Here is a 26476-nt window from a genome sequence, read left to right as displayed (position 1 = left end):
ACCCTGTTTCAACTCTCCCAAGACTTCTGGGTCAAAACCTTCTGTGTCTCCCTCAGTCTTGAGAAAGTGTGAGAGTGGTTCAGTTCCCGGGTGCTGTGATGTGAACGCTGGTAAGGACTCTGAGTTCATGAAACACTTGGAGAGCTCTTGGTCCTGGCCCCCTTTGTCCCATCCCATTTTGTCCTGCCCCCCTTGTCCCATCTCCCTTTGTCCCATCCCATTTTGTCCTGTCCCCTTTGTTCTGTCCCTCTTTGTCCCATCCCACTTTGTCCTGTCCCCTTTGTCCTGCCCTGTTTTCTCTACCCCCAGCAGCAGGAGCTGTCCAGGTGTGTGCTCACCGTGCCACAGGTACCTGCTCTGATCTCCAGAGTGCAGGTCTCAGGTAGAAACTGGGACAGTGAAGGAGGGAAAACCTTCCTGGGACACTTCCCTGGCTGTTCCCCCTTCCAGCAGCACTGGGGTCCCCCCGGGAATTCCCTGTCTGATGTTCCCTGGGAATCTCAGTGGGTTCAGAGCCTGCTGGCTCTGCTGGGCTCTGGCAGTACCTGCTGGCTCCAGGAGTGGCTTTGCAGCTCCAGGTTTGGCTGTTCCAGATGTTCCAGATGTTCAGTGTCTGATCCTGCAGGGTGCTGGACGCTGCCCTCCAAATCCTGGTTCACCTCTGAGCATGGGAGAGTTCTGGAGTTACTCCTGTGCTTAAAGTTAAGCCCAAAGCTAAAGTGCTGTCCTGGACTGGGTCCAGCCTAAATCAGCATCTGGCAGGATCAGTGCCTCGGCCATCTGCTCTTTCTCAGGGAGACTTTCCAGTTCTAAACATAATCCAAACCAGAGCTCTGCAAACACGGGGAGAAAATCAGTGTTCACCCCTCATTCCTGAGTTTTTCCATTGCTGGCAGATATTTATAGATTGGATTTATTTCGATGGCATAGTGCCCCTTAAGCTTTGGCCTTAATGTATTCTTTAAGAATTTTACATCTTAGGTAAAAGCAACCCCCTAAAAGTGCTAATTATTTATAAAAATGGAGATTGGTGATATTTACCTTCAAAGTTTCTTCTTTTTCTAAGACTTTTTGGTTGCTGCATGGGCTGACAAGAGCTTTGAGACTCTCAGAGCTACTGTTTGTCTCCATATATATATATATATATAAAATCAGCTTTTACATATTTCCTTATTAAAGTTACAAGCTACATAGTTTTACAATTTACAGCATGCTCATTCTTTTTCTCCCTGGCTGAAAACACAGTCTGACGTGTTTCCTATTAATTCTTATTAATTTGATTAAGATTTATTCAAATTAATGCAACTAAATTATAGGAATCTCAGGTTTCACTCCCTGCTAACATTGCAGACAGTTCCTCTCCTTCCCCCCTTTCTGAAATTCAAGGCTCCATGTTAATTGGAGTCTATATATTATATATTATATATTATATATTACATATTATATATTATATATTATATATTATATATTATATATTATATATTATATATTATATATTATATATTATATATTATATATTATATATTATATATTATATATTATATATTATATATTACATTTTACATTTTACATTTTATAGATATATTTTTCTATATATATATTTATACTGTATTTTTAAAAATATATATATTATATATATATCTCATATTTTTAAAAGTCACTGAGGAAAAAGTCTTCAGACTTTTCCTTGAGTTTTTTCAGTTGTTATTCCCAGCAGGAATGGAACAGCCCAATCCATTCCCACCATGTCCCAGCAAGTAATTCACCTGCATTGACCAAGGAGATAAAAAAGCAAAGATGCTGGAGTCTGAGCTTTCAGGAACTGTGTGAGGAACCTGGGATTAGCTGAGGTTGGGGATTTGGGGATTTTCCTGTGGGATTTGAGCACTGGATCTTGGGCAGGAGGTGGAATTCATCTGAGGTCTAGGATCAAGAGTTCACCCTTGGGAGCTGCAGCAATAAAAGCTGCTCCAGCCACATATGAAAATTTGAATTAATTGTTTAGAGCTGCTAAAAAGATGGGGATAACTCCCCTGGAGTCACCAGAGCCAGAAATTTGCCCACAGCAAGCTGGCACAGCAGCCAGCACGGGTTTTTCCAGCAAAGCCCTGGTGCTCTTTGATCACATGAAGCTCTTCAGACACCTCCTGACAGAAGTGCCATGTAAAACTGAGCTTGTCATCATCCTCATCATCATTATTCCATGAGTATTCCACAGATGGAGAAGTGAATTTCGCTTCCTCCTGCCTCCCTGGGTCTCAGTCCTGAGGAAAAGCACGAGGTTGTGGTTCAGGTTATGAAGTTTTGGTCACACGGTGGTTGAAGCAGTTGCACTGTGATTGTTTCATTTTCCCCGGGGTTTTGAGTCCACCTTGAACTTCTCACTTTGGGATTTAAAGCACTGTGGGCCTCCTCTAAATCTGCTTTTTCACACCCGTGAGTGACTGCAGGAATTGCCTGACTTTTCAAGTCACAAGGAGCTAGGTTGCTATTTTATTTTCTTTCCTGTTAGCAAAATAACAAACCGGCCTGAGCTTGGGACCAGCAGAAGGGAACAGCAAGACTCATGCATAATTCAGTCCCCACTGGGGGGTTCTTTTCATCTCTTTTCTCCCTTTCATGTCTATATGAGAGTGGCCAGGCCACGTGGGTGTTTCTGCTGGTGAAATTCACAGCCACTCAAGAAGAGTGACCCAAAAATGCCAAGTTTAGACCTCCTGAAGGAACAAAAAGTCCACATTAGAGCAGTGGGATGTGTGTGGTGAGAAGTGTGGGAGCAGCTCAGCCAGGCTGTTCCAATCTGTCCCCAGGCTGTGCCAGGGGAGGGGATCAGCCCAGGTGTGCCAGGCACTGCCCAGGTACAGCAGCACCTGGCACTGCCCTTGCTGGGTCTGCTGAGAGCCAGCAGAACTGCCCTCTGTCTTCCCTGACCCCCTAAATTCACGAGAAAACTGACCCAAAAATGCCAAGTTTGGACCTCCTGAAGGAACAAAAAGACCAAAATCTCTGCAGTCACTGGAGGAAGGAGCAGGGGGTGGTGATTGCTCAGGACCAGCCAGGATTGACCCCCCTGCTGCAGGGGCTGGAGGGTGATCAGTCCCTCCATCCCACAGCTCTTCCAGTTATCCCAGTCATTCCCAGCTTTCCAGTGCTGCCAGCAGCTCTGCTCACACAGAGGCACTGCTGGCTCCCCTTTCCCAGGGACAGGACACCCCCTGGCAGGGATGGGAGCAAAGCTGGAAGTTGTCAGCTGGCTCCCAGAGCTCTCCTCTCACTCATCCTCAGCCCATCCTTTAGCATGTTTTGAGTGAATGAACCCCAATCCTGGATGGGGACTGTCAGGCAATGCAAACAAGTGTCACTGTGTGCCACTCAGGTGGATGGATGAGGAGTGAGCTGAGCTCTTTCTGTCCCTGCTCAAGTTCCTGTCATTCCGTCTCCCTGTAGCCACCTCCAGCCCAGCTCTGCCGCAGTCAGACAGCTGAGAAGTTTTCCACCCACGTTTTCCACCCCTCATCCTCGCCCACGGAGAGCTAACGAAGTGAAAGAGGAAGGATTGTTAACCAAAGCTCCCGGGGGGGAGGGATTAGACAAAGGAAAGAGAAAGCAAGGAATAACAAGAGATATTAATTCATGCTGGCTCCAGCTTAGAAAAGGTCTCGTTGCTCTCTCCTTACTACAAGATGTCTTAAAACACTCATGGTGCATGGCTGGGGAATGTTATTTGGCTGCTTCTAAAATAAATTTATCAGTTCAGGAACATTACATATGGACTTTATTGAACTATTCCACCAGGAGTTTTCTCAGCAGCAAGCTCTATTTACTTGTCAGAGCTGTTCCTCAGAAATCAGTCATTTTATTCCTTTAAACTTAGTTTATTCTTTCCTAGTAATTATTTATTAGTTAATAATCCCTTCCTTGGGCTTGCAGGATTGGGTGGCCTTTAGGTGAAGTAATAGGAAATGGAGTCCTTAATTCCAAATGCAACCCAGAAAATGCAGCCCGGGATGTGTTTGGTATGCAGTGAACTCCCAGGATCCCATCCAGCTCCCACTAGGAGGATGTCTAGACACGACATGCCAATAATTTGTAATTAATTAGCCTCGTGCACAGGAGCTGAGGGGGGACAGCCCCTGTGGCTGCGGCACTCTGGCAGCTGGGGATGTGTCACTGCTGCTCCCAGGGACAGGGAAACTGGAAAATGCACATTTCCAGGCTGTGAACTGTTCACTGGTGGCATTTTCAGTGCAGAGGCAGCTGCAGGTTCCACACCCATCATTATTCAGCTCAGCACAGAGTGCTGGGCTCTGAGTTTCCTGAGATCAGCTGTGGGGTGAGCCCTGCCTTGATCGTGGAATCCCCGAGGGTTTGAGGGACTCAGAGACCCTCCAGTGCCACCCCTGCCATGGCAGGGCCACCTCCCACTGTCCCAGGCTGCTCCAGCCAGGGACACCTGCAGGGACCCAGAGGCAGCCACAGCAAATCTGGGAATTCCATCCCAGCCCCTCCCCACACTCACAGCCAGGAATTCCCAGTTCCCAAAATCCCATCCAGCCGTGCCCTGGGGCAGTGGGAGCCATTCCCTGTGTCCTGTCCCTCCATCCCTTGTCTCTCCAGCTCTCCTGGAGCCCCTTTAGACCCTGAGCTCTCCCTGGATCCTTCTCCTCTCCAGGTGAGCACCCCCAGCTCTCCCAGCCTGGCTCCAGCCCTGCAGCAGCTCCGTGGATTCCTCTGGACTCTCTCCCACATGTCTCAAGCTTTTCTACCCTGTCTCTAATTCCAGGAGTGGAAAATACTTCTCCAGGTGCATGGACTGAGCACACACAGGGATAATCCCCTCAGAATTTTTCCACTGTCCCCACATTTTGGGATTGTGCCCCTGCAGAGTACAACAGTTTGCACTGGCAATAATGAGAAAAGATCCCTGAGTTTGGGTGCTCAAGTTCAAGTCATTTTTTCACTAGGGATGGCATTTAGAAGAAGAAAATCCTTATCCCAACCTGCCGTGACCAAACACACACAGATTTCACATTTCAGCTACCAAATCCACCAGGATTGAGTTGGTTTGACCACTGAGAACTTTATTTCAGTTGCTGGAAAGATAACTGGGCTCCCAGGCTCAGGGATTTACCCAGGAGCACACAGCTGGAGTGAGAGGTTGATACAGAATTCATCTGACAAGAAAAATCACTCAGAAGCCTGCACTGCCAGCTCTGGGATCACATGCAGATCTCTGCTGGGTGCTGCTGGTTCCAAAGTCCCAGTTTGGAGGGCTCTGGGAGGTGCCACTTGTGGGTCAAGTCAGGAAAGTGCCTGAACTCTGGTGCTGGGAGCAAGTGCACAGCAATGACTGGAGCATCCAAACAAGAAAATTCCTTTCTCTCTATTCCTCAGTAGTTTTTTTCCCCCAAGAATTTGTCCTCAGATTGTTTCCCACTGTCATTTACCATCTTTTTCACCTTCATATCTAGACACGACTGAGATTAGCTCCAGTGAGGTCTCAGGATAGCTATTTGCTCTTTTTTTTTTTTTTTTTTTTTTTTTTTTAAGTTTTCCCACTGCCCTGCCAGACTTTTCCTGAGTTATGGAGTAGGAGATGTCAACATCTGTCTGTGTGTGTGCTCATGAGCATTTACCTCTGGGCCACCAAGCAGCTTGAGGCATTGCATCAGTGTTTAGAAGAGCCACAGTGTCACCCCTAACACTTTGGACATGTCCCAAAATGGATATTTTATGATTTTGCCTGGCTCTACAGCGTTATCCTGCACTTCCCAGCTAGAGCTGTCACTTCTGAAGACTAATTGCTGTTAAAAAGCTGTCCAAAAGTATCCCCTTCTGTCCTCAGCACGTACATTTTTATTGGCTTCTGCTCTTCCCAAATGTGAAATGCTCAGATGCAGCAGCCATGAGGAGAAAGAAGTTGGTCCTGATTCAGCAGGAATTCCAGAGTGCTGCTCAGGGCTCTGAGCATTCCCAGCTCATTCCCAGCCTGTGGCACTGGGCCACTGCTCCAGGACCAGCACCAGGATGAGGAGCAGGCTGCTTTTATAGCCAGGCTGAATTTACAGCCAAGGCAGAGCTATTTTCACATCAGAAATCACTCAGGACTGCTCAGCTCTTGCTGTGCTGGACACCAGAGGGTGCTGGGTTTGCTGCTCTCCTTTTTCACCCCTAAATTTTTTGGGGTTTCCCCATTCTTGTGTTTGGTGCCCATGAAAAGTAAAGGTTTTTTCCACTCAGCCTTTTTTCTGCTGCAAACGCTCACCATTAGAATGTCAAATGCACATGGGATCAAAACCTTTGGAACTCATTTCCCTGTGGGATTTAAAGTGCCAGATCTCAGCAAATCTTAAATAACTCAGAAAATACATCCCACACAGCTCTAGACACACTCATGGGGCAGCTTTAGGAGGGGTAAAGGAATGTCTTGTGCGAGTTTAGTTTAGGATATTAAAAAGAAAGTCCAGAGATGCTTCTGTGCACTTCAAAGAGCTCTCTGGAGATAAGGACAAAGAGCCAGAGGGTGTTATAAGTTTTGATTCTCAAAGGCCTTAGAGAGGATGGCAAAGAAAGTGATATTTGTTCCAAATGTGAGGGCTCAGAGCTCCTCAGGTGAATGGCTGCAGGGCGAGCAGAGGAATCCTGCAGGAGCATCTCTGGCCCTGTTTTCCTGCTCACACTCCAAAGGAATACAGGGAATAATGAAAGGGTATTGCTGTGGGTATTCCTGTGTGAGCCTGACGGGGACAGGGACAGGGACAGGGACAGGGCAGTGCCACATGGCTGGGCCTCACCAACAGCAGCTTGGGAGCTTTAAGGAGCACAAGTCCTTAAGGACATGTTTGGGTTTAGCCCCAGGAATACCAGAACCTCCTTTTCCAGTGAGGTGAAGCTCAGGTGCTCCTTCCTTCTCCAGGATTGTCCCTTTGTGCATTTGCCAAGTGCTGCAGCACTGGCAGCTCCTCCAGAGCTCCCTTCCTCACTGAACAAGTCCTGTACAGCTCCCAGGAAGGGTTTGGGGATCAAGGGGCTCCCAACCCAAAGGGGCCACCTCAGAAAAGCAAAATCCTGCAATGCTCTGTGTACCACATCCATAGGAATAACCTGCTTCCCATGCAAATGTGGATATTCCCACATAACCCAGAGCTGAAAGCAGGAAAGGGAATGGATGGATGTGGGACTGTGGATGGATCCTCCAGGCCCTTCCCTTCAGCTTTTTGCTTGATGTTGTCACACAAAGACCTTGGCAGTTTCCTTGTTTTTCACGTGTAAGACAAGGGGGAAAAAAAAGGAAGGGTAAGGTTTAGGGATGAGGAGGGAAGAGAATTAAGTGGGCTGAGATGACAGAGATAAAAACCAAGCAGCAGCACTTGTCTGAGACTTTCAGCCATTATTAACTAGAAACAACTTTCTTAGCAGCTTTTCTACCCCAGCACACCCTCAGAGCCATTTTTGTTTTGTGTTTGTGGGCAGATCGTGAGCACCCTGACCATGGAGAACAGCAGTGCCTCGGGGATTTATTACTGCGTGGCTTCCAACAAGGTGGGCGAGGAGGAGCGCAGCATCGAGTTCTACGTGTCAGGTAAAAAACAGAGACAAAAACTCCTCACCAGGGGCAGGTGCTGCTGCTCTCATTTCCCTGGAATTTCTCAGGAGTGCTGGTTCACACTCCTGGCTGTCCCTGTGTGGTGTTGTTCTCGTTTTAGTTCGAAACTGGGCAGAAACACCAATTTAGTGTAGTGGTTTTGACTCAGCAATTTCAATATACTAATTTCCTACTGTGAGACAGGCTTAGGAGCAAAAGCAAGGCAGGCTTAAAACTTAAAGAGTGTAAAGAAAAACCTTAATTAACAACCTAAAAGAATAACAACCTAAAATAATAACAACCTAAAAGAATAATAGGATTCAGAATAAAACTTTCAGACCACCTCTCCTCCCCTCTCCCACACCCTCTTCTTCTCAACGACAAAATACAGAAACACTTCAGTCAGTTACCAGCTTTAGAATTCTATTCTATTCCATTCCATTCCATTCTTATATTATATTCTTATATAATTTATATATTTCTAGATGGTCCTTTTCAGTTCAGTCTAGGGAGAGGAGTCTCCCCTTGTCAGGCTATAGGGATTTCTGTGGATGCTCTCTTCTAAGAGCCAATTAATGCAAAACCAGCTCAGTTTTTTTGGAGCACTCCCAGTGCTCCTCACCCCACACAAGGCAGGGCCCAGCCCCGATTTTGCCCTTTCCAGCTGCAGCCCCAAGTGCCTCTCTCTGTGCCTTAAAGCAGCACTGGTGACATGTGAGTGCTGTCCTCGGGAAACCTCTGGCACAGCTGAGGCCTTTGTGGTGTTGCAGAGCTTTGTGGTGTTCCCTGAGGCAGGACAAAGGCTGATCTCCATGGAAATCAGCAGCCACACAAAGGTGAGCAAAGCCAGGATCCAGCCCAGTGCAGGGCTGATGGCGCTGGGACATTGGAGCCCTGCCTGCCTTTGCAGTGCCCTTCGTGCAGGGAGGAGCTTCTCCAAAAAACACAAATCCAAACAAAGATCTGCTTAACCTTTCAGCACGGGAATTCTTTAGGAGTGAGCTCAAGATGCACATCATGCTTTCAGGAGACATGGCTGTTTGAAAAAGAGACAGGAGAGTGCAGGGACAGCCTCGTTCGAGTGCTCACCCAGAACAAACTGGAACGTTTCTGTGCTCGCTTTCTGGATGAGTGGATGTTGGCTGGCAGGATTTGCATCAAAATATCGATTTTTAGAACAAAGAGTGCACAAGTGTCCTGGAAAGTCAATGTCTGATTCTCACTGCTTGGTTCCTTGCCCATGAGCAATGTGGGGGGGCAGAGCTTGTTCATGGCACTGCTGTGCCTCTCTTCCCTCCTGGGCTGTTTGACCCTGTTGCTCCAAAGGAATCCAGCACCTTTCCAACCCTTCTGGCCAAAAAAAGGCTCACCAAACACTGTTCCCACTGGTGTTACACACAGTGCCAGCAGAAAAATGTCATCCAACAATAATGAAGCAGGAGCCATGGAAGGAAAAAGATTTCACCTCCATTAGAGGTGACAGGAGACAGGAGAGGCTTTCAGCCTCCAAAAGAGATTTCCCAAAGCTCTAACTCTCATTTTCTCAGGGAAATGCCCTTCAAGGTGCATTTTTGGGAGATGCAGCTCGGATATAAGAGGTCCCCAAGATGTCCAAGGCAGGCTGAAGACCAGCTATTCATTTTACACCCCACCCCTTCCAAGTGTCGAGTGTCCTGCTGGGAATTCTGCTATGTCTGGGTGGATTGTCCAAGCTCCTCACAGATCCACATTTGGTGACTAAACACAAAGAAATAAGCCATGAGCATAAGGTCAGATCCAAAGGGTTAGATCATCCCATGCACCTTGCACAACTCTGCTTTATTTTAATAAATAAGTTATGTAGGGTTTTTTTTCCACCCACGGTGAGCTAATATTTCAAATTTTTTATTTTGAGATCCATCTAGCAAAGTTTTGAGACAAAAGTGTTTTAATCATGCAGTTTGAATTATGAAGGAAATGAATCACTGGGCGAAATTACTGACAGTGGTTATGGTGGGAATGTTTCCACCCAAGCAGACCAGGAGGTGAACAGGGCTTGGCAAGATTTATTCCAAAGGGAATGGAAAACTGGGAGTCTGGGCCATTCTGGGGAAGAGGCAAATGCTGGTCGAGCGTGACTGGCTTTTGGAAGTGCTGTATTTAAAAATAGTGGAGTTTATGGATTAGAAAGGAACAAAATATTTCTAAATCCTGGTGCTAAACCAGGTCCTGCTGAGCAGTGAAACAGCAGCAGTGACCTGCAGTGGGTTTCCTCCACAGGAGGGTCTCCTCTGAGTGCTGCTCCAGCTGTGGGGAGGGTTCTGCAGGTCATCCTCACATCTGGAACAGCTGGAGCAGGCTCCGGGTTACTCTCCCCAGGAGTTTTCTCCTGTCTCAGTGTTGAGGGACACCCAGGGACAGCCTGTGAGGCTCCAGGCAGAGGAAGCCCAAGAGCTCAAGGCTCTAAGCTGGGCACTCCATGGTTTTGAGGTGATTCTTTCTGTGCAGGTTGAACCTCAGGGCTGAGCTGAAGGCTGGGGTAGAGCTTGAGAGCCCACGAGCAACTTGTGGGATTTTGGGTCATCTGGGAATTGTTTGTAGCATTTCACAGCTCTCTGCAATGCCCAAGCTGCAAGTGTGGCACCCACAATTAATTCAGAATTTTCTGATTTTAAAAACCTCTCCCATTCTCTCCTACCAACAAACAAGCTGCTGCTCCCCGAGCTGCTTTCAGAGCTTCTGGCTGAACTGGGCTTCACTCGCTTGTCCCTGGTTAGAAATCTGGAGATGGCACAGAGGCTGGGCTCCCTCAAATCCCTATTCCACTGGGGCAGGGTTTTGATGTTTTCCCAGGACGTGGCAGAGTGTTCCAGGGACACTTCCTCAGGTGTTGTCCTGGCTGCTCTCTGGGGATGTGCTCACTTCAGCCTGATGTTTTCACCACCACCACCACCTTCATTTCAGAAAAATTAATTTATCCCTGTGGAATAATTGTCAGCAACCATTTTGTTCTTCCACTGTAGAACCCCCACAAAAACTCCCACGGGCACCAGAAATAGCACTGGGCTCTATTTTTAAATCATTTCTCTGCCAGCAGAGTTCATTTCACGAAGGGTCAGCAGGGTTTGGAGACCACTCAGAATCCAAACCTTATAAGGGTTCCAGAGTGATGAGAAATCTCATCCTGCAGTGCCAGCCCCCCTGCAGATGTCCTGGCTGTCACTGTCCCTCTGCAGCCTCTCCTAAAGGGATTTATCCATCCTGCCCTGGCCTAACTCTCACTCCAGGATTTTTGGTTTTTCTGTCAACCCAATCCAGATCTGAGCCCTGCCTGCCTTTCCCACCCCTGCTCTGACTCCAGAGCTCCCATTTAAGCCTTGGATGAGCCAGGAGATGCTCGGAAATGTCACTGTCTGCCTCCAGCTCCAAAGGACATTCCAGGCAGGCTGCAAACTCCCCAGTGCAGTGGAAAGCTGTGCTGGTGTCTCCTGCAGGGATTCTCTGCCATGGACAAGTGTCATTTACCTTCTAATCTCTGCTCTGCACCTTGCAAAGGGCAGCTCGACAGAGCTGCAGGTCCAGGATAAATCAAATTCCAGCCTTTGACTGCACTGCATTCAGCAAAGTGGGATCCCACCCATCAGAAAACTCGGAGTGTTCTGGGAATATAAATGAATTATGATAAGAATAACAAATAATAACCAAAACTCTTTTTTCAAGGGTTTATCTGATTGCCAAAACAACTGAGAAAAATGGAGTTAAAGATTTCTACCCGAAAGAAAATATTGCATTTCCAGCAGGAGATAAAAATCTGCTCTCAGATAGCAGAACAATGGATGAGCTGGGCTGTTCTGGGATGTTGTGCCACTCCAAACTGCTCATTCCCAAGGTGCTGACAGGATTCCTGACAATCACTGTTCCACAGAGAGGGGCTCCCCCTTCCCTCCATCCCTTTTCCCCCCCGCCAGGCCCAGGGCTGGAATTTGGGTAAGAGCAGAAGTTTTGAATTACACAGATTATTGTGCAAAGCACAGGAAATTAAAAACAATTAATTCCTTGTAAATACAAATGGATCCAGCCTTGCCTTTGATTTATGGTGCCTTTTTACCTCCCCCCAATGACTCTTTTCCCTCTTTTGCCACAGAATCCCACACGGTGGAGAGGGAAATTCGCAGCTACTACTCTGTAACACAACACCAAAGACAAATGTTTGGTGACTGCTGATAAAAGGGAAAAGGCTCCGTGGTGCATTCTTTTAGCCAACTTATTAGAAACCTTCTAAACCACGGTATCTGTTCAGAGGGAGGAAGTTCAGCACTGCTCAGGTTGAGGATTATGTAAGCAAAGCTGTCTGAGAGATGAACTGACTTGAAATGTGCTCTCCAAACTGCACTCACTCCCCTGATAATCCCGGTAGGAGGAGAAAAGAGGGAGGAGAGCATGAAAAGATAGAGCAGAGAGAACTTCTTTTTTTTCCTCTCTCTTTCCTTCCACTGCAATGAAAATCAATGAATATTCTATTGGAGCTGAAAGGGCTGCTTGAAAGGCAAACAAGATGGGAGAGAATAGCACAGGTTCTGGCTAAAAATATTCAAAATGCTAAATAAAAAATGTCAGGAGAAGGAATGATAAGAAAAACAAGCCAGGCCTCTGCTCCCAGAATGTTAAGTTGGTAGGGAAAAAAAAAAAAAATCTGACAATTTTCAAGTCCAGCAACAAAGCAAAACTATGAAGCATCCTTCAAAACTTGGGAATGGACACATCCCATTCTTGGGGAATTTGCACCAAAATGCTCCAGCCTGAGCTGTCCATGCCCAAGGCACTCTTATCCCAAAGGATGCAGTTTTATCCCAAGGGATGCAGTTTTATCCCAAGTGATGCAGTTTTATCCCATGGGATGCAGTTTTATCCCAAGGGATGCAGTTTTATCCCATGGGATGCAGTTTTATCCCAAAGGATGCAGTTTTATCCCATGGGATGCAGTTTTATCCCAAGGGATGCAGTTTTATCCCATGGGATGCAGTTTTATCCCAAGGGATGCAGTTTTATCCCATGGGATGCAGTTTTATCCCAAGGGATGCAGTTTTATCCCATGGGATGCAGTTTTATCCCATGGGATGCAGTTTTATCCCAAGTGATGCAGTTTTATCCCAAGTGATGCAGTTTTATCCCAAAGGATGCAGTTCTATCCCATGGGATGCAGCATTTGCTCCACGTTTTGGTTGGAGAGATGTGAAACGCTGCTCGTGCCACAGCCCAGTGTTTTCAGTGGCTCTCAGTTGTCCCATTTGCAGAGTCTGGGTGGCCTCAGCCATCTCCCTGTGCTGATGAGCAGCATTTGGATGTGCTGGAAGCACGGGGCATCAGCAGTGAGCAGTGGATGTGTCACACGAGGCAGCCTGAGCACACAGCTGGCACCAAGAGAGAGCAACTGAGCCTGACAGACAGCAAACTGCAATTCCAGCACAAGGAAAGAAGAGGAAAATAACAATTTCCACAGCTGTGGCCCGAGGGGGTCTCTTCTCTTTTTGGATCTTTTGTGAAGTATTTCTGGTGCCTGTCTTTAAAAACCATGAAGCAAAACCTCATGGGTTCTACTCCAGATGACTCGGGAAGAGCAGAGACTTTTAATCATATCTGAAAGCTCCTCCAGGGCTCTGTATTTTATAGAATATGTGCTTTATTATAAGGCAGATTGATTATTTCAGCAGCCTCACTGTTTCTGCTCAGCTGTAGCTTCTGCAGAACTTTTTGCAGTGGGAGCCCCTGGCCAAATTCCAGGTGCAATTTGCAGATGGCAAAGGCAGTGCCCACTTTAACTCCCCCCAAAATCCCACCCAGCTCATCCTGGCTTGAGGAAGCACCTCAGCAACAGCTTGGCACCGAATCATCCCTCAGATTTAGGGCAAACCTGTCCCTGGTAACACTGATAAGAGGTTCCTCATAACTCTCAGCTCCTTGAAAATTGTGACCTAACAGACAGCAGAATAATTCCAGATCATTGCTGTTATCCATGAGCTTTCATTCAGGTGGACAGATCCCCAAAATTAACAAAATTCAAAGGCAATAAAACATCTTCCAGCCTCAATTTATTTGCAGGTCTCTGGCAGCTACTGCAGGGCAGGCTCTGGCTTTCCACTCAGTTTTTCTTGTTTTCAAACAGATTCAGTTCACCACTTCAGGAAAATTGATTTTTTTTTTTTTTTGGAGTGAAAAGTTACTAAAAATATAGCAAGAAACATCTCACTCTTTCATGGTTAGGTTGGAGTCATGACTCAGAGTATTTCTCTGCTAAATATAAGGGCCTCAAGGACTTAAACATCATTAGAGCAGTTAATCCACCAGTGATCAAGTAAATATCCAGCATTCCCATGTGATGAAAATAAATATTGGCACAGTTGGAATAAGAAAGAGTTGAGGAGGCTGTTCAGTGGGGGGAAGGTGTTGCTCCTGAGGGATATGGGAATGGGTTTCTTTATTCCTCTGCAATTAATACTTTCCAGCCCTGATTGTGGAGAGGGAAGAGCTCACAAACACATTTATTGACTTGGATAGAAGCAGCTCCTGATTAAACTCTCTCAGTCCATTAACTCCTTCTATTTATAAGCTTTCAATTCATTACTTGGGGATGGGATGATTTTAGAATGCTGAGGGCTGGACTGGGCAGTGAGAGGAACTTTCCCACCCCTAATTCCCAGCTCCAGTGCCTGTTTCCCCATTTCCATGTGCCTCATTAAACCTGGACTGTTCCATTACTGCTGGAAATTTGACTCCCCAAGTAGCAGCCGGGCAGCCAAAGATCTCCTCAGCTGAGATTTCATTCCAAACATGTTTTCCTTTCCTCCTAGATGTGCCCTCTGGGTTGCAGACGCCCTCCCAAGTCAGAGCCATCGTGGGGAACGACGTCCAGCTCACCTGCAGGGCCTCCAAGTACATCTACACCCACCTGGCCTGGTACTACCCCTCCTCAGAGCCAGCTCCCAGCCACTCTGTGCTCAGGAAAACGGGCAAATATTCCATCTCTTTGACCCTGCTCGTTCCCAATGTCACAAAGGAGCAGAGTGGGCTCTACAAGTGCCGAGCCCAGAACCAGCACAACAGCACGGACACGCTGGAGCAGCACAGCCAGCTCCTGGTCAGAGGTATGTGCCAGGGCAGAGTCCTCATCCAAACCTTGGCTCCTGCTCTGCTTTGGTTCTGTTCTTTGCTCTCTGTGCATTGATGTGGAGAACACTCACCCAGTACTGCTGGGTTTAGGTAAAATAGTTGAAAGCACATAAAGGGGATTTCAGAATTTTGTCTTCCCGGCTCCGTGCTGGGTGCAGGTTTAGAAGGGACTGAGGGCAAAAAGCATCACCCACCATTGAGTGACAGCACAGCTGTAACTCGGGGTGCTCACCCCACATCTGTACGACTTTGGCACCCACTCTCAGCTGCCAGGATGAGACACCTGAATAGATTTGGACCCAGCAGATCCCAAATGTCCCTGGGCAAGTGTAAAATCAAGTGACATGTGCCATTTATTCTGGGTAAGAGGGGTGCACTTTGTTATAACAATTATTTTCTTATTTATACCCAAGCCCCCAGCTCTTTTATTTCACTAAGATCCTCCAGCCTGGTTCTGCTGGCTGTGGGAATACAAAGGGCAGGACACTTCTGGCAGGAGGAAGTCACTGAAAATTAGTGAAGTTTCTTCTGCTTCAGAGTGAAGAAGGTGGATGATTATGGCAAAGCCTCCTCAGAAGAAAAAAGGCTGCTGGCATGGGGAATGGATAGATTTATTATTATTATTAACCACTTTCCAATGGTGAAGAAATCCCAAAGCACAGAACTGGAGTAGAAGTGAGACACACAGCAGGGAGCAGGAGCCTGAGAGCTTCAGCAGCTGAATTGGGGATTTTCAAGGTGGCTGCTCTGGCTCGGGAGGCAGTGACCCTTGGCACTCAGGCACAGCCCAGCCCCAGCCTTGGAGAGCAGCAGCACAATCCCTGTGCAGCCTCCACACACACACACACATCCTCAGGCAGGGCTCTGACTGCAGACTGGCAGGTGATTTATTCCCAAACACACACACACAAACATCTCCCCTTTGCCGTGGTAGAGAGGGAGGGAAGGAGCCTCCCTCAGCTCTTGGGCAGTGATGAGGGTTTGGCTGCTCCCCACAGCACCAGGGTCACCTGTGAGCATCACCTGCTGTGAGGCACCAGCCCTGCTCTGCTCCCTGCGTTCAGGCACTTCCCTTCCCTCTCCCCTGGCAGATATTTCAGCTCAGTCAGTCAGGTTTCCACCTACACACACACACCTACACAGCGTGGCTGTGGGAAAAACACAGCTAGACTGGGAATGCTTCTGTGGAGAACTGGGCTCAGGATCACGTTCTTGTGAGGATGACTGGGCTCTGTTATTTGTCTGGCACATGTCAAGAAGTTCTTGTGGAGAGCACACGTGGAAATGCCCCTTCAAACCAGCTTTCCTTCCCCTATTCAAACATTTTATATGTTCTAATGCCCCTCCTCTTCTGTCCTCACTGCAAGTTTGGGGTATATTTTGTGCTGTGCTTGTGATTTTATTCATTGCTGTCCTGCACCTTTTATAAATGAACATAAAGTGATAAATGAACATAAAGTGGGCATTACCATGGTTGTAGTAAGGACAAAGCTTCACTCCTTATGGATGATAAAAAACCTTTAGAACTGTTTCCTCTTTTCACCCTCCTTCCTCCTTTTTGTCTTCAACTCTGCATGTGCACCACCCACTCCATGTCTTTTGTTTTCTCCAAACCTAAGCTTAGGCAGTGAGAAAATAAACCGAATAAACTCACCCACTCCTCCCAGAACCTTTGGGGGGGATTTCTGAGCAACTGATCAACCAAACCTTTGCCACATCCATCCCAGAGAGGCTGTGAAAGGAGGGGAGGGCCCACCCAAACCTGACTTTTTCATTTTTCTTTTCCTTTGTGGCTGCAGCCAAGGCGGCACCGTTCGTGATCCAGAACCTCACGGACCTGGAGGTGAACATCAGTGGCAAGATCCTGCTGGAGTGCAAGGTCAGTGGGACACCAGAGCCACAGGTGACCTGGAGGAAGAATGGCTACCCCATCTCAGCAGCTTCAGGTGAGCTCCTGCCCCCCAGAATTGTTTGGAATGTGGGATAATGGGCTGGCAGGGTCACCATGACACATCTGTGCCCATCATTGGGGCACACACACACAAATCCAAGGGTTCCAGAGCCCTGCAGGGAGCTCCAGTTTGGACTCTGAGGTCAGAGGAAGCTCCTGTGTGCAGAGCCAGCCCAGCACTGGGAAATCAGAGAGGCTGCTTTGAGAGAGCAGAGTTTGGGCACAAAACTGAGCCCCAGGGTGTCAGGTGGGACTGGCAGCACAGGCCTGAGCTCTCAGCTGTGCTGGTCACGACAAACTGCAGCAAAGTCACCTGGCAGAGGGTTCAGGGCACCCCATGGATAGGAAATGTCCTTTATTTCCCAGCTGGGAATGTGCTCTCAGCTCTGTGGGACAGAGCCACCATGGGCAGGGAGCCTCACCTGAGCCCAGGTGCCTTCCCAGCTCTGTGCCATAAAATCAGGGGATGTGCTGAGCTGGAAGGGGCTCACAGGATCATCAGTCCAGCCCCTGGCCCTGCCCAGACCCCCCAGCAATCCCACCCTGGGCATCCCTGGTGTCCAAATTCTCCTGGAGCTGCTCTGGCAGCCTCGGGGCTGTGCCCATTCCCTGGGCAGTGCCCAGCACCCTCTGGGGGAAGAACCTTTCCCAAAATCCAACCTGACCCTGCCCTGGCCCAGCTCCAGCCATTCCCTGGTGCTGTCCCTGGTCACAGGGAGCAGAGATTGGAGCTGCCCCTTGGGAGGATGTCAAAGACCTCACTGAGATCTCCCCTCTCTGAACCAACCAAGTGCCCTCAGCTGCTCCTCCAGGCACCTCCAGACCCTTCCCCATCCTCGTGGCCTCCTTTGGATGCTCTACAGTGGTTTAAAGTCTTTTTTTATATTCTGGTGCTCGAAACTGCACTGGAGGTGAGGCTGCCCCAGTGCAGAGCTGAGTATGTCCTGAGTCCTCCCATAAATCTTGGAGAATCCCATGTCAGTAGCTGGTCCTGTGACTTTAATTTTGCAACTTGGACTTAGGTAGGAAATCTAGGATCATCCATAATTCAGCTCAGAATGTTCTGAGAGAAACTCTTTATAGCTCCTGAAATTTTATAAATAATTCTAGAGGGACAAGCATGTAACTCATCCAACCAATGGAAACATAAATAAAATATTTGGAAAAAACACCTCAGGGTAAATATTTCAGCACAGTGCACGGCAAGTTGTGTGCAGTACTCTTGTTAACAACAACGGGATTACAGGCAGAACACCCAGAAATTCAAAATGTCCTTCCCTTTCGGATTCCAAGCCTGACCTGTTTCCCTATTTCTACCCCAATCATCCCCTCAGTGAAACAGAAGAACTCCCAGTGCAGTACCACAAATCAGGAGAAAATGAGATTGGGAGAATTAAATGTAGAAAAGTCTCTTGTAGGTCATATCTAGGCAACCTCTCTATTCCCTCTCCAGCTGGCTGCCTGTGAATCCACGATTGCTTCACACCATTATTTTTCCAAGAAGTGCCTAACTTGAGTTCCATATTCCCCAAGTCCCATCCCTTCCCACATCCTTCAGTAATTCCACTGAGTTCCCATTTTTTCCTAGTGTCTCTTCCTGCTATCAGACACCAACCCTGCATCCCTTTGCTAATTTCTGGATTTGTTTCCAGGCTCTACCCACTCTAAATCAACAGCCACGTTTGCTGTTGTTTAAATGATGCCAAATCATTTATCCAGGTGTTGAAGAGGAAAAATAGTCAGGAAAAGGTTGCCAGACCAGGAGGAGCACAGGATTAAAATAACACCAGAGCCTGCCTGCATGGGAGCTGACCTTCACTCCTGTCTCCTGAAAGCTTTTTTGGCAGGCAGGTTATTGTGCCAACATTAACCAAAATGCCTTAAAACAGGAATTTCCATGGAAAACAACACGCTGGTGATTGAGAGAGTGAAGAAGGATGATGAGGGACTCTATGAGTGCTGGGCCTCCAATGACTTGGGCCAGGACAGCACATCAGCCTTCATCAAAATCCAAGGTGAGCCCAGGCTGGGGGAATGCACAATTCCAGGGGTTTCAGGGATTTTTGGACACATTTCCAACCTGGCTGTGCATCCACCTGCAGGTTCTGAGGAGAAATCCAACATTGAGGTGATCATCCTGGTGTGCACAGGGCTGGCTGCCACTCTCTTCTGGCTCCTCCTCACCCTCTTCATTCGCAAGCTGAGAAAGGTGAGAGAGCTCCTGTCCTGCCCACAGCCTGGGATCAGTCCAACAGCAGAGTTCAGGGACAAAAGTTGGGGGCAGGTGGTAAAAAAATTGAGGGAAACGTCCCTGTAAAATTCAGTCCATGGTTTGTGTTGACTTCTCCAGAGAACCCTTGCACTCGTGAGGTTTCCAGCCACTTCTGTGGAACCATAAAATCGGGCTCCTCCCTCTTTATGAGTCAAACTGGCTTCTGAGAATTACAAAAAAATATCCTAAATCCTCTAAAATGAGGGCTTGATTTCAGCACTTGGCTCTAAAAGATATTAAAGAAGGATCTCAGGCTGTCTGCTCTAGAAACGAGCTCAAACCACACAGCTGATTTGATCTCCTCGCTCTTTTTTCACCTCCCTTTTGTGACTCAAAAAGTAAAGTTTGCAGTAAAGTTTGAAGGAATTTCGGTCTGTTCTCCTGAAACAAACAGCAAACAGAAAGGCAAGCACAGCTCTCTGCTCTGACCAAACTGCAGTCCCAGTGCTGATCTCCAATATTTGAGTAAAATTTCCCCTCCTCTTGCAAACACAGGGATTAAATTCACGTTTTCATCCTTGACCTCAGTTTAACAGAGCTGTGGACAACACTGAATTTCCTCTTACACTTCACACCTGTGCAAGTCTGCTCACAGAACCCACCCAACCACGAAATCTCACTTTAGCAGCATCACAAATAGCAATTTCCAGCAGCTTCCCATCCATTTTAAATTGCAATAAATTGCAGCCACGAAGTGGAGAACTTGGAGAAGCAACAGTGCAGAACAGAACGCGGTGGCAACGCCAAAATACACAGCAGGAAGCGCAGCTCCTGCAGTTCCCGAGGAAAAGCAGTGATTTTACTTTGGACCCAGGTAGATTTGGTGTTTCCCAGCATCAGTCAGAGCCACACACACAAACATTTGTGTCTGAACAGAAACAGAAGCTGCAGTGAGGCGCTCCTTGCTCAGAATAAAACTCCCCATCCCCTGAATAATTTCTCCCCGCCCTGTTTTTAGCCCGATGCCACGGATATTAAAACAGGCTACCTGTCCATTATCATGGACCCCGAGGAGATGCCCCTGGATGAGCAGTGTGACCGCCTGCCCTACGACAGCAGCAAATGGGAGTTCCCCAGGGACAGGCTGCGCCTGGGTGAGTGCTGCGGGGTCACAGCTTTGGGGGAAGGAAGGAAGGAAGGATGATCCCAAACGCTTCCCAGTGGTGGTGGAGCTGTTGGATAACCCAGAGAGAACCTGTCACGGTGCCCACCCTTGGATCTGGGATGGCAGAGTTCGGGATCAGCTTGAATGGAGGCACTTGGAAAGATTTTGTTAAATGCTGCCACCTCTTTTCCTTGGAAAAGGGAAACCAAACCCTTGACAGGAAGAAAGGTACCTCCAGGCAGGTCCTGTCCCTGCCAAAAGTGTGATTTCATTCCCACAGAGGAAAAAGGAAAGTGGATTTTCTTTTGAAGAAAGCTATCAATTCATCAAATAATCACTTCCTTATCAGCCATCAGAACTCAGCTCTGAGCTGTAAAAAGCTCTCATGGAAAAATGAGCCACATTTCACTGAACAGCTCAGTTGGCTGGCTGATGGAGTGAGAAAATGCAAAAAGCTGCCTGTGTTTGTACAGCGAAACTGTAACATCTGTGTGCACTGAGGAGTGCAGGGAAAATGTCTGTATTTGTGTGTGCTCTCGGTGCTGCAGCTGGAAAACGTGCAAGGAGGAGAGGACAGACAAAAATCACAAAATCTGAGGTGGTGCTGGCACAGAGTCAAACTGGCAGAACCAAAAAGCCAGACCCTGGTTCAGAGCCCTCAGAGCACACCAGGTAATACAGGCAGGAAAATCCAAACGAAAGGGAAAATAAAAGTTATCCCAAAATTCCATTTAGTGCAGCTTTTCCATCAAGCCAATGTCAGTGACATCGGGGTTAAAGGGCTGTGACCCCCTGAGTGCCCTGCTGGCTCTCTCCACGATTCAGCAGAGATGATGAACCCAAAGTCTGCCCCAGGTTTGTCCCCTCAGCCCTGCCCTCAGTGAGTGCAGCGATCTGCCCTGCTCTGTCCCCCCTCCCGTGCTGTATTGCATCCAGGCCATATGGATAGAAATCCCTGGATCAAATCCCTGGCTATCCATATGCTGCAGGATGTGATCCCGGCTGCTGTCCCTGTGTCTGTGCACTGTGCCTGGCTGCATGTCCCCCCCTGCCTGGTGCAGCCTGGGCTCACTCTCAATTCTTGCTTCTCTAGGTAAAACTCTGGGTCATGGTGCTTTTGGGAAGGTGGTGGAGGCGTCTGCTTTTGGCATTGATAAATCTTCAACCTGCAAAACAGTTGCCGTAAAAATGCTGAAAGGTACAAAACTCCCTCTGAGATCCCCCCTAGAGCGCTCGGGGGCACCGTGCTCAGCTCCCAGGCTCGCTGTGTCCTGCAGGGAACGGGGCTCCAGCTGGGAATGAGCCGTCCTGGAAGGATGCAAGGGGAGGAGATGACAGCAGCTTCCAGGGCCGTGGGGTGAGGAGGGGAACACATTAGGGAGTGTAATTCCACGAGATAGCCCAAAATTGGAGCCGAGCCTTCCATCACAGCCCGGCCAGATGTAGAGCAGCTCAAGGGGCTGGAAAAACCCCCAGTGCCAGGGGGGTAAATGAGAGACATCGTGCTTGCAGGTATTGAAATGAAGAGAAGCTTTCCCTGCTGGGCGGGGGGAAGGAGGGCACTCAGAGCCTGCTCTTGCACGCTGGATTTGCACACAGAGTGAGGAATTAACACATCAGCCCATGCTGCCTGCTTGGGCAGGGCTTGGGACTGCTCCTGAGGGAGATTCCAAAGGTTCATCCATGCTGCCATGGCCCTCACGGCCCCATCCTGCTGCATGACACCATTAACCCCTGCAATGCCACCAGCCGGTGACTGCTGCCACGGGACCTGGCTTCTGCCACCAGCTGCCTCTCTTGGTGCTCTGCTACTCCCATCTCGCTGAAATCACAAAAACACCCATTTATCACCTCTCTGCACCTCCTTCTGGTCTGGTGTCCCTGTCTGTTTTCATCCTTCCCATCATCTCCTCTCCTGCCCATTTCCAGATCCCTGAAATACCCTACAAGTCCCTGATCCAGACATGTTCCCATCTCCATCAGAACGTACTGTCCTGGACAGCTCTGGGGTTTCATTCCCTTCCATGCTGTGCTTCCCAACTGATCCTCATGTCAGCTCTGCCCTGCCAGCACATATTCAGCAATATTTGGCAGATTTTCCATCGTTTTACACCTCCCTCCCCAGTGGAGGCAGCTGCCTCCTGCTCTGGTCTCATAATTCCTGTGCCCATAATTCATCACTTTCATGAATAAAGCAGATTCTCTAGAATCAGTCCATCCATCCAGGGAATTCCAAAGGCTCTGGAGATGCCTGCATTTCTGCCATCTCCATGCAGTATGCTCGAGTCTGTTGTGGCTTGAAGGCTAAAATTCAATGTGCAGAATTATCTAAAACACTTCTGAGCTGGCTGAGTGTTCCAGCACATGCCAGGGAAAATCAGGAGTGATACCACCCATGGACACACCAAACACTGCTGACTGAAGGAATCTTGGAACAGCTCCTTTTTTATGACACAGTTTGGAGAAAGCTTATGGGGAATTCTACAAACAGATAAAAGGTTACACCTGTCCCACCTAATGATTTGTTACATAACTGTTTCTTCATATTTAAATCTTACATGATGCAAAAGCAAAAGGAAATGGGCCAAAGCCTTTCCTGTTAAAATACATCATGGAAGTTTTGGAGAGAAGGCTGGGAAGATAAAGCAGCACCTGAACAACCTTCTGGTCTGAGGGTGCCTGCCTTAAAATAATGTCACTGGCCAGCCAGGGCCTCACACACAGGTTCATGGCTCACACACAGATAGGAGAAAATTTATTTCTTGGGTCAATAAGATCTTACAGGCCTGAGCTTTAGTAATGCTATGAGTTCCCTGGGACATTCTGGGACACAGCTCCAAGATCTGTGGATTCCTCATCACCTGCAGTGGAGAGTTCTGAGGAATTGTAAGCAAGTCCTGCTGAAATCACAGCCCAGCAGGGAGGAAGGGACACGTTCTGTGTGCTGGGGGGGGGGGGGGGCTTTGCTGAGTTTGCAAAGCTGGCAAAGACTCCGTGGGATCAGGTTTGGGGGAAGGGACTGTAACCCTCCATAACCCACGCTGGAGAAAGGAAGAGTCACCCAAAAGATAAAGGGTTACCCTCTTCATAAAGGTCAGCACACAATGAAACGGATGAATTATTATCTGTGTGAGAGTCTGAAAAGCCAAGATACTGCAAGGAACTTGGGTGGGTTTTGTTTCAAAGGATAAACAGGATCTTGCTGTGTCCTGTTGAAAATATCCTGTTGTGTAAAGATGATTTTTTTCCTGTTTATCTTAAGCAGAATGTGCAACTACTAACGAATGCAAGGCTCTAATGTCTGAGCTGAAGATCCTCATCCATATAGGGCATCACCTGAATGTGGTCAACCTGCTGGGAGCCTGCACCAAAGCTGGAGGTGAGGACTCCTCAGTTAATCAGGAGCCAAAAAGAAAACACTTTTCAGACACTTCCTGCGTGTTTGGAAGTGCCTGTGGTGCAGTGAATGCAAGTCCAGCCATTTGCAGCTCTCTGCTCACAGGAGAGCTGCTGCTGCTCCTGCAGGATTGGCCTCATCCTACCCAGGGCTCCTGAACCTCTCTGTTTTCTCTCTGTTCCCAAAAGGGATTCTGCACTGCAGGGAGGAGAACACTGGATTGCAGTGAGGTGCCCAATTCCTCCCCTTGGGCATTTCCAGGCTTCTTCTCCCTCTCCTTCCCTGCCTTATCAGGAGGATGCACCAGCCTGAGCCCTTGGAGCCTCTTTCCCAGCACTTCACCCTCTCCAGGCAAACCCAGCAATTTCTGCTCTGCTCAGGAATCCTGGGACAGCCCTGGGTGCAGCAGGAGCAGGGACTCCACGGGGCTGAGCTGCATCATACAGAATCCCATAAATCTCAGACCTTTGTCCCTAAAACATCCCTTCCCACACTGCCAGACAAAGCATCCGTGCCTCTCACTGTGCTCCAGCTTCGGGGGAGCAGCTCTCGAGGATGCTCCTCACTGCTGACCTTCCAAATCTTCACAACCACCATGAAGGGGGGAAATCAAGAGAGCTGGTGCACAGATCTCTCAGCATCTGAGAGCCCAAAACCATCAGTTTCCAACAGTTGTTGTCCAGTCACGAGGGAAAAGGAAAATTTCAGTGAGGTAGAGTTGGGAGGATGCCAGGGAAGAAATCTTCCCTCCAGCAAGGTGGTTCCAGTTCCTCAGGAAACAGCAGCCATGGACACTGCTGGGGTCTGGGATAGCCATGGGTGGGCAGCTCCCGAGAACTGCAGCACACCAGAGCCCAAAAGTTTGTGTGGGAGCAAGGGCAGCTCCAGCTGGAGGGATTGAGGGTTCAGATGAGGCACCAGGAGCCTTTGCTTGGATCCCTGGGAATGCTGGTGACATCCCTGAGGGGCTCAAACCTGGCAGCAGGACCAGGGCTCAGTGGTTTTAACCAAAGCAGCCCCCGAGTTCTGCTGGCACAGCAAGACACACCTCGGGACTGATCCAAGGCTCTGATTGCCCAGTCCCTGAGAAACTTTCTCTCCCAGGAGTTCCTGGATTTCCCATTCTCCCGCCTGCCCCATCCTGGGTGGGAGGTGACCCTCCCTCCTCCCTGCCAGGTGCCTGGGGAAACTTTTGGGGGTCAGAGGGGTGCAGCAGGACCTCACAGGGCACTGCTTTGTTCTCCTCTGAGCAGTGCAAGTGCAGACTAAAGAAAAACAGCCTTGAGCTCCAGAGACAGACACGGATCCGAGTTCCTGTGAAATTCCAGGGCTCTCCCCTCCCCTGTTAGGCTTTATGTAACCGTGTATTCCTGATGGAGACTGCTATTAAGTATGCACATACATTATTTTAACAAGGTACCAGAATTTAACACATTGGGAGCGTCTGATGTTCAGCAGTCAGAACTAATGCAGTGTGTGCTTTACAATGAGGGAACAAAATATGGGGAGGCCATGTCTAGGAAGCCTTTCAAAACCATGAATAAATCACTAAGCAGAGCTTTAAAGCTGGTCTGGAATCTGCATTTCCTCAGGGCATCCATGAGGGACGTTGGATTTTGGGTTCTTCAGAGCCAAATCTCTTGAGCACAGCCAGATCCCAGCACAGAGCAGAGCTCTGGGGTCAGCACTGGAACCACAGGGATTTGGGGATTTGGGGTTGGTGTTTTTGCAGCCACAGCAAGGTTTTCAGGCTTGTTGCAGCTGCAGGCAGAGGGACTGGGGGTCCTGGAGAGCCCCAAGGTGTGCATCAAGGCAGCAGTGCTGTAGGGCTGGGGTGGGTGCAGATCCTGCAGGAATCCACAGGGAACCCACAGGGAACCCACAGGGAACACCATGGGCTTGGTTCTCCTGCAGGAATTCAGCATTTCCCTTCTGTGGAACCCAAACTGTGCTCCCAAAGGCTGCTCCTGTCCCTGTCCCACTCTGTCCCGGGCTCCCTGTTCCCTCCTGCTGCTCTCTCACTGCAGCCCCGGGAGGATGCAGGAATTCCAGCAGGAATTCCAGCAGGAATCCTGCTGAGCTCCTTCCCCCAAGGCCAAGTGCAGCTCTCAGCATTTCCCCTTTGAAGTGCAAACCCCTCAGGCTGAACTGCAGACCTCCTCCAGAGAAAAAGGGGCTGGACATGAAAGTCTCCTGTTTGGGGTTGATAATAATCCACGTTTATCCACATCCCAGTCCCATGAATTCACCTTCTGTTACATTTGATGATTACAATAAATAAAGGTCCAGAACGCAGCTTTTCCCTCCCCTAACATCTCACACTGCAATATAAAAGCATTTCAAGCAGCTCTTACAGACCTGCATAGCTGTATAAAAGCAGCACTGAACCCACAGTGACTTGCAGAGGAATAAGGAAGAAAGTGAGAGCACTTTCCAGGCTTTCAGAAACTTCTACTGAATATTTTTGTAGCTTTTCACTCAGCTCTGTCTATGGCCCTGCATACTTTGATTTCCTCTAGTGGCATCAGCTCCACCCAAAACAAACAATTGTGAAGCCAGAAGAGAAAATGAAAACTGCTCCATGTACAGAGCAAACCGACCTTAACAACATCTGGGATTGTGTTGATCATCCTGAATTTTCCTTGTTTATAAATTAGAAGTAAATACTGACTGTTACCATCCAAGAATGTGTTCCCTTCTCTCCACATCCCTACTGGTTGTGTCACTCCTGTGTTTCCTCATTTCCTCATCTGTATAATAGCAATGCCACTTATTTTGAGGAGGATTTGGTAGGATAAATTAGAATTACGGGCTTTGCAGTGCTTCAAAACTCATTTGACTTTCACTGTCTTTTTTAGGTCCTTTAATGGTCATAGTGGAATACTGCAAATATGGAAATCTGTCCAACTATCTCAGAGGGAAACGAGGAGATTTCATTGCATACAAGGTAAGAAAATGAGATTTCTCTCAGTCACGAGGCAGGGAATCAACAACCACTGCCAGAAGCTGGATTTGCTCTG

The 26476-nt window shown here is 48.3% G+C and overlaps 1 protein-coding gene across 3 annotated transcripts in view; it reads left to right on the top strand.

Moving 5' to 3' along the window:
- Positions 1 to 26476, top strand: part of LOC106853713 (vascular endothelial growth factor receptor kdr-like) — a 134207-nt gene that overhangs the window by 80762 nt on the left and 26969 nt on the right. The window contains exons 12-20 of one of the 3 annotated variants that reach the window (XM_014877139.2): positions 7474 to 7582; positions 14413 to 14706; positions 16531 to 16677; positions 18572 to 18697; positions 18785 to 18891; positions 19913 to 20048; positions 21153 to 21257; positions 23325 to 23438; positions 26315 to 26403. In XM_014877139.2, coding sequence (XP_014732625.2) covers positions 7474 to 7582; positions 14413 to 14706; positions 16531 to 16677; positions 18572 to 18697; positions 18785 to 18891; positions 19913 to 20048; positions 21153 to 21257; positions 23325 to 23438; positions 26315 to 26403 — 1227 coding nt within the window. Of the gene's footprint in view, positions 1 to 7473; positions 7583 to 14412; positions 14707 to 16530; positions 16678 to 18571; positions 18698 to 18784; positions 18892 to 19912; positions 20049 to 21152; positions 21258 to 23321; positions 23439 to 26314; positions 26404 to 26476 lie in introns of all 3 variants that reach the window. The other 2 variants (XM_088172974.1, XM_014877140.2) reach the window with 2 other exon arrangements.

Source organism: Sturnus vulgaris, chromosome 14 (assembly GCF_052056855.1).
Source record: "Sturnus vulgaris isolate bStuVul1 chromosome 14, bStuVul1.hap1, whole genome shotgun sequence".
NCBI lineage: Eukaryota > Metazoa > Chordata > Aves > Passeriformes > Sturnidae > Sturnus > Sturnus vulgaris.
The sequence above is the reverse complement of the archived record's forward strand: the minus strand, read 5'-3'. Positions and strand labels throughout refer to the sequence as shown.